The sequence below is a fragment of the Scardinius erythrophthalmus genome (genome assembly GCF_964197995.2).
Source record: "Scardinius erythrophthalmus genome assembly, chromosome: 1".
NCBI classification, from domain to species: Eukaryota; Metazoa; Chordata; class Actinopteri; order Cypriniformes; family Leuciscidae; genus Scardinius; species Scardinius erythrophthalmus.
In genome coordinates, this window is record NC_138221.1 from 59,146,798 (window position 1) to 59,155,165 (window position 8,368).

General features: G+C 40.0%; 1 protein-coding gene across 1 annotated transcript in view; it reads right to left on the bottom strand.

Annotated features, from left to right (window-relative positions):
- gas7a (growth arrest-specific 7a) overlaps nt 1–4,320 on the bottom strand; it is a 26,265-nt gene extending 21,945 nt beyond the window's left edge. The window contains exon 1 of the mRNA XM_081385433.1: nt 4,084–4,320. Coding sequence (XP_081241559.1) covers nt 4,084–4,218 — 135 coding nt within the window. The 5' untranslated portion in view covers nt 4,219–4,320. The remainder of the gene's footprint in view (nt 1–4,083) is intronic.
- Between the last annotated feature and the right edge of the window lie 4,048 nt (nt 4,321–8,368).

An 8,368-nucleotide genomic window follows, 5' to 3' on the forward strand; every position in this document is an offset into this window, starting at 1 on the left:
AAAATCTAAAACATAAAATTAAACAAATGTAAAACAAAACACAAAGCGTAAAACGTAAAATGTAAAACATAAAAAAAACAGAAGAAAGTAAGTCATACAGGTTTGGGCGACATGATTGCGAGTAAATGATGAGATAATTGACATTTTGGGGTGAACTATCCCTTTCAGAGTTAAATAGCTCTTTGTTGAATTCAATATAAAAACTCCCTAGACAGAGCAGTAATCACTGCCTTTAAGTCAGGAGTTTAGAAATAACCCACAACACTGGCAAGCAATGTGTATATAACTGTGTTTATGTGTGTGTGTGTGTGTGAGTGTGCGTGTGAGTGCTCGTGAAGGGAAAGGGGAAAAACGGACGCATTATTTGTTTGGGTAAGCAGAATGTCTGTGCCCAGCGTATGTCTGGCACCGGCCCATGAACCCTCTGCCCTACTCTCTTTTAATGCAGTAATGAACACGGCCGCTGGAAACCAAACATTTCTGCTGAACAGCCGCAAATATCACCGACCTAATGATAGCATGCAGCAGGCATGAGGGACGCAAAATCAGCAGGCAAGCAAACAAATAAATCTACAAAACACAAATCCAGTCAGCTTCACTCCAACAACCATCCATACATACAGAGATCTGAACCGCTGCTCAGACTGTAGGGTCCTCAGCCTCTGTTGCTAAGCGACAAATTGCTTTCCCTGTAAGGGCATTTCCCCCCATTACAAAACAATATTTGTGCAATACCAATAATGGATGGCATCATTTCAAAGTGCAAAATTGCATTTTCGCAAACAAACATGTCTCAAATGGGGTCTCCAGATATTTCTAGTTCACAATATGCAGTTGTTTACAAGCGCAAGCACTACGACCAGCTATTGACAGCTACCTATTATTTCATGCGCAGGAAAGTGCATGGAGGACCGAGAGCCAGCGTGGATCAATCAGCCAAACTGACATGCTTTTCGTTCCACATTAGTGATACTCAGAAGATACTGAAGGTGAGCAAAAGGTGAAAGCTTCTAGGCCAGCTTTTCCATCAACCTCACGCTATTGATTCAACATGTCTCCAATTCAGTGGTTGTCATGGAGAATCGCTTGTGCGTTTCGAGCGAGCTAAAAATACCTTGTAATATGTACAGAAATCCATATATATGCATTACACTTCTAGTGGTGTGCTTTGTAATATTGATATTTCTAGTCAAATTTTAGATAAATGGTGCATTTCAGGAAAATACAAAAAGTGTTATGGTTCAGTGATTGTATCATATGAGTAGTACTAGAGTATTTGTAGACCATTATGCAGTTTGATTGCCATAGTCATATATTTCACGGGATTTAAGTGGTGCATATATTGATTATTCAATTGGACAGCACTTATACATATGTGTGTGTGTGTGTGTGTGTGTGTGTGTGTGTGTGTGTGTGTGTGTGTGTGTGTGTGTGTGTGTGTGTCTGTGTGTGTGTGTGTGTGTGTGTGTGTGTGTGCGTGCACGCGTGATTTTACGTATAACAGACTGAACACTATTTAAATATACTGTTTTAATATCATTTAAAATGTCATTTATTCCTGTGATCAAAGCTGAATTTTCATCATCATTACTCCAGTCTTCAGTGTCACATGATCCTTCAGATGATTTGATCAGTTATTATCCATGTTGGAAACAGTTGTGCTGTTTAATGATTTTTTTTTTTTTCAGGATTCACTGATGAATAAAAAGTAAAAAAAGAACAGCATTTGTACAAAACAGAAAACTTTTCTAACAATATAAATCTTTACAATCCCTTTTTAACAACACATCCTTGCTGAATAAAAGTATTAATTTCTTTAAAAAAAAAGAAAGAAAAAATGACAGACCCCAAAATTTTGAAAGGGTAGTGTTTATTGTTACAAAATATTTCTATTTTAAATAAATGCTGTTCTTTTTCTTTTTCTCAAAATAATCCTGAAAAAAGCATCACAAGTTATAAAAGATATTAAGCATCACAACTATTTCCGACATTGATAATAAATCAGCATATTAGAATGATTTCTGAAGGATCATGTGACACTGATGACTGGAGTAATGATGTTGAAAATTCACCTTTGATCACAGGAATAAATTACATTTTAAAGTATATTAACATAGAAAACCATTATTTTAAATTGTCATAATATTTTCTGCATTTTTTCTGTATTTTTGATCAAATAAAAGCAGCCTTGATGAGCATAAGATAAATAGTAGTGTGTGTGTGTGTGTGTGTGTGTGTGTGTGTGTGTGTGTGTGTGTGTGTGTGTGTGTGTGTGTGTGTGTGTGTGTGTGTGTGTGTGAGTGCGAGTGCGAGCATCCATATATATCCATATCCATATGTGTAATAACTGTTTTATGTACAGCCAGCTGGTCATTAAAAAAAAGCCTTCAACCCTTATCTAGACCCTTCTTATCATATTTTGCGATAATGACTGTAGCTACATTATCCCTTCTGCTTCAATAAGCGAACAGACTTCCTTTGTTAGAGGAAATGAAACGGCACGTTTATTAACGCACACCAGTATGAATACTAGAGCAGTCTTATACCTGCCGCTAAAACTGCAGCATACTAAACACACTGCATGCTGCCTCTCTGAACAAACAGTGACAGCTTGAATGACAGCTTTCTTTCATCCCTCCCATTTCGCTCTCTTTCTTTTTCTCTCTTTGTGTGTGTGTGTGGTTTTTTTTTCCAACACCCATTAGTCAGTACTATTGCCTTTGTCACCATGGAAACTGGACTAGCCATGTCTTCCCCGGTACTCTAGTTCCCTTTCTCTGGTGGGCGGTCTCTCTCTCTCGTCTGACGGACACCTCACCTGCCCTATACACACACACACACACACACGAGAATATCTGTACATCTCTCACACTACAGGTTACATAACACTAACCAACCCAAGCCTGCCATAAACGCCCTCAATGAATGTTAATGCAAATACATACTGTAGAGGTGCCAGTCATCACCACTGACCATCAGTGCGTTTTCATGAATGAGAGTTACCCATCAAAAACATCGGCCAGGCTGCTACACACTCTCAAAGTGGATGTTTGGGCTTATTCAGAAGAGAAGAGTTCGGGTGTGAATAAATGTGTGTTGCGAGATGACCTGCAGTGGCTGCAACATCTGACCTTCTGTGCGCTGCTTTATGAACCATAGCTGCGTTTACAAATGCACTGCAACACAACTAGTCTCTCGACAGCTTCGGCTTCCCATGAAACCCGAAGCACACCGGTTGTGTGAGCCTTATGCGACGTTTCCAGGTGAAGCTGGATCAAAGCAGGGTTCCAATACAGCCGCAAAGCCACGTCTCCGCACTCACACTGCATACATAATTTGAAAAGAAGTGGCGCGGCTTTGAGCGGCGCGTTCGTGCGCGAGATTCCCACTGCTGAGCATCAGCCATGCCACACAACAGAGCGTCCGCACAGCTTGCGTTGGCATTCAAAATACTCTCTTCCTTGTTGTGGTTGAACGCTGGTCAATAACATTAGGAATAGCAAGTGGTCTCTTGGGAAGTGGGGAAATTGAATGCATGTGCAAGAAGGACAAACACAAGAGTGGTTTTTGAAAAGTGCCTGATATTTTTTATTTCCACTCCGTTTTATCCCATTTGTCTCCATTCAAAGCAGTTCCCGGGGGAGTTCCATCATAGCAAATAATCTCGGAGTGATTAGCATATTTGAATGAGTCCATCTTGGTGAATCCTTTAAAACATGGTATTGCAAAACAGTGGTGATGTAATCCACTAGTCATAGTGCATCTTCAGACTCACAGAAGCGCACACACAAACTTCCAGCAACATCACTCATGAAACACACACACATAGACACAAACCAGTGAAAAGAGTGGCACAAAACCCTGATCAGATGTTTCACATCTGTGAAACACTTCAGGGAAACACTGATTTGAATTTCCGGTGGCCAGTTCTGCAAAACACTCTTTCTGATCGACGTTATGATTAAAGCTAATAAATCGAGTGACTGATGGAATTAAGAGCATATAGAGCGTCTCATATACATGTCTACTTGACAGCAGTGTGAGTGTATAGGTGTCTGTCTGTAATCAATTGTCAATACTCACAGTGATTTTGGTCTCCTTGATCTCCTTCTCCTTATTCTGCCTCCTGGCCGGGGACGTGGACCCTGGGCTCTGGGGGGACAGACAGGAGGCATCATCAAAACTGCCCTCCGCATCAAAGCTTTCCTCCATCTCCATTGATCCGTGCCTCCTCTCTTTCTTTCTCTCGCTGGCTCACTCTTTTTGCACTCTTTTCGCTCGACTCCCGCGTGCAGTCTGACTGCCTGGCTCTGTTGCTGTGGCAAGCGATGCAGAGTGGAGTGAGTGTGTGTGTGTGGTGGGGGTCTCAGGGGGAGGGGGGTCGTGGAAGCGTGACGGAGTGAGAGGGAGTGAGAGACATAGGCAGAGAGAGTAGGTGAGGTACACGAGACTTCAGTAACAGTTAAAAGGGCACACAGTCAACAGAAAAGAGGGTGAATCTCATGAAACCTGACAAGAACACGTCCAGGTCATATTTTACCCTAAAGTGTTTGTTTGTTTTCTCAGTGAGGATTTTTTTGTGTGTGTTTTTATTGCTCTTAGTGCATGGAAAACAAGATTTTTTTTTTCTTACACATATACAAAAAAGATTTTCAGATAGACAGTATGCGTTTTTGGTTTTAACTGAGGATATACCATATTAAACATAATACAGTAATAACACAGCAGTACTGTGTGTATTTAACAAACCAATGAATAAAGTGATATAAAATCATGTGAAAACTATAAAATACATACAAAAAAATATATAATACATACAGCTTCAATTCCATCAAAGATCTCTACGACCTGTCAATGTACAAATCTATGAAAACCCAAATCAGATAATGTAGAAAATACTCACTCTACCGGAGTATGTGGATTTACCCTTATTAGCTGCTAATTCTGATTATGTTCAAAATGGACATATTTCTACCGTAGAAAACCTCAGACCGAAATCTCCATTGATCTGTTGATGTTTTCAGACTGTGGAAAAACAATCAGCAATCAGCTGTTTTCAGTCTCATCTGAAATGAGCAGTGTTGGAGGTGTCGGAGGTCATCTGTCCACTAAATTGGACATCATGCATCACTAGCTATATTTCAGCTACAAATTAATGTTTTCAGTTTTCTACATTATCTGATTTGGGTTTCCACAGAGTTGTACATTGACAAGTCGTAGAGATCTTTGATAGAATCATATCCTCATATTATGTTATGCATGTTACTTGTAATATGTAATCAGATTACTTTTTGATGTAACGAGTAAAGTAACACATTACAAGCAATGTGCTTTAGGTAATCAGATTACTTTTTTTGATGTAACTGATGTAATCTAATAACAAATGTGACCCTGGACCACAAAACCAGACACATGGGTAAAACAATTTTGAAATTGAGATTTATTCATTATCCGAAAGCTGAATAAATAGACGTTCCGTCCGTTGATGTATGGTTTGTTATGATAGGACAATATTTGGCCGAGATACAACTATTTGAAAATCTGAGGGTGCAAAACATTGAGAAAATCGCCTTTAAAGTTGTCCATTTATGTTCGCGATTGTGCTGCATTCACTCACAAAAATAAATGTCCTTTGATCTTTACTTAATATCCTAAAGATTTTTGGCATAAAAGAAAAATCGAAAAAAAAATTGACCCATACAATGTATTGTTGGCTATTGCCACAAATATACGTGTGCGACATGTGACTATTTTTGTGATCCAGGATCACAAATACATTTATTTACAGCCAAAACAGTTACTGCGGATGAAGTATTTTCAAGAACAGCAGTCACAGTAATAGTATGAATTGTAGCTGAAATATAGCTAGTGATGCATGATGTCCAATTTAGTGGACAGATGAGTAATCAAAATTTCCTCCCAATCTAAAATCAATACTTGGAAACTTTAACAGTGATATGACTCCTTCGATGTTACTTGATGCTACAACATTTTGTTTTACCTGCAAGAGTCTCATAGGATAGAAGGAATGGATTGATTTTCCAAAAAAACTTGGCATATCTGACTGGCCGTCGGCCATCTTGTATTTTTAGTAACTTGGTGGCAGTGTATAGGATGCACTAGAGTCCACTGTGGAAGTACATGTGCAACTACACCATCAACACCCATGCATACGCAAGAAAATGGTTTTTGAATAGCTGTCCACTGTAGTGACCTCTATGCGTAAAAGAGTCAAAAAACCCTGTTTTTTGGACCATTAAATTTTTTTTTTCTAAGTACTGCATTAATGCAATAATCGACTCCAATTTTTATAGCACATTTTCTACTGTAAAAAATCTTATTAAAAAAAAATCTAATTTGTTTTTCAAATGTAAGTTTAATTAAAATTTTGGGGGAAATATTATTAATTATCATGTAAACCAAAGTCACAGTGAATAAATAATTAAATAAACAAGTAAATCGAAAATATATCAAATATAAAAAAAAACAAATACACTCTTTTTTCTCTTAATTCTGGGGTAAAATATTGGTTGGACATTTCTTTTGTGAAATTCACTCAAGAAAACAGGGAGATAAAAACAGACAACCAGAGTTTTTGTCCTTTAAAAAGAGTCGTACAAGATATTATGGAGAACAGCTGAGAAAAATGCTCTTAGTGGTTGTTAGCGTTCTGTTATGCGGTTGCTAGGGAGTTCAGGGTGGTTGCTAGGCAGTTGCTTACTGGTCCAAGTCAAAAGAGTCCACCCCCAAGTCTCTAAGATATTCTAGTCTTTAGAGATGACTCGGGTCTCAATTTTCAGGGTAAATCTGTGGGTTTTTTCAACAGTTTGATTGCATGCCAGACAAAAAGATCATCATATGTCTTAGAAAAGTAATAACACACATCCCCTCAACAATCTACATAATTGAGGTATCATTCACAGTACAAAAGGTGTGAAGTGAGCAATGAGCCAAAGCTCAATAAGCGACAGTAATAGCGATGTGTCTTAGCAAACACCACTAATTTAAATAATAATATTAATAACACACAAAATAAGGTTAAACATAAGGAGAGAAAAATTATGGGAGGCAAATGATTTACTGAAACAGAACCACACACCCTCTTCCTTCTGTACAACGTACGTGTGTTTGAGCAGAGAGGAGGGGAGGAGAGAGAGGGAGGAGGGGAGGGGGGGGGGGGGGGGAAATGGGGCTAATTATCATTGGAGGTAAGCTGCAAACAACAGCATGCTGTCAGGCGAGAAAAAAAAACACATGACCAGCGAAAACAAAGCATTTCTCAACGCCCGTGTGTGTGTGTGTTGGTGTGAGCTTATCTTTCAGACTGGCTGATGCTTCAAGGTATCTGTATTCATTTTGCATCAGTATTAGTGATTCGAGAGAGGTGTGCCTGTGTGTATGTGTCCAAAGCTGGTGAGTGCAAGTGTGTGTATGTGCCTTATTTCAAGCTGCAGACGCTGCATCACCATCCTTGTGTTAGCAGGTGTTAGAGACTTTGTGCTTAGCATGTGTATAAGCAAACATCTCCCAGCATGCATCAAACTACACTGCCTCCCCTCTGAGCTTAACTGTACTAGCATAGTGCATGTTTGCATTATTTGCAGCGCGTCTGTACATCTATGCACACACTCCATCTTTCTAATAAAAAACATGGCCAAAAATCCAGCATGCACAGCACTCCGGATAACGAGAAGCTAATGAACGTGCACAACCACACACTTTCTGTCTTACCGTCCTGCAGAACATGTCAGCGCAGGCCCGCAACCTGCGGTTCCGTTCCTCGCCGCTCACCCAGTCCCGCTCGATAACTGTTCCGCACCCCAGACTCTCACAGCGTACCTCGTCCTATCCGTCTAACCCTCACCAGCTCCGCTTAAAACCCAACACCTTCCCAATCCTGGCCTGAGATCAAACTCTAACAGCGTAAAAGGATCCAGAACTGGGCCGCCCATATGGCCCACTCTTTGCCGCTCCCATTTGCTGATGGCATGAGCTGCCCTTGTCTGGCTGTTCGTAGATCACGTGGGATAGGGAGGGTTTTACTTGGCCCTGCTTCACCATCTTTAACTGTTACTGTCCCCAGATTGGCGCAGATGGCACCAGATCTACTGACTCATATATTTCTGTCAGAATCCAAGCAGCAATGGAAGACCAAATCATTTGGTATTTGTAAACTGTTTGCGAGTTATTCTTGGAATCATTCCACAGATACTCCGCAGAAGTTCAGATTTACTTTATGCTATATTCATGAGCAGGTGATATCTCGAAATGGGACTGTACCTGGTTGCTTATGTTGGTCTTCCTTAGGGACACATCTGGATGTTCCAGCACATGACCAGAGGCTCCGAGAGACTGACGACCATTTACT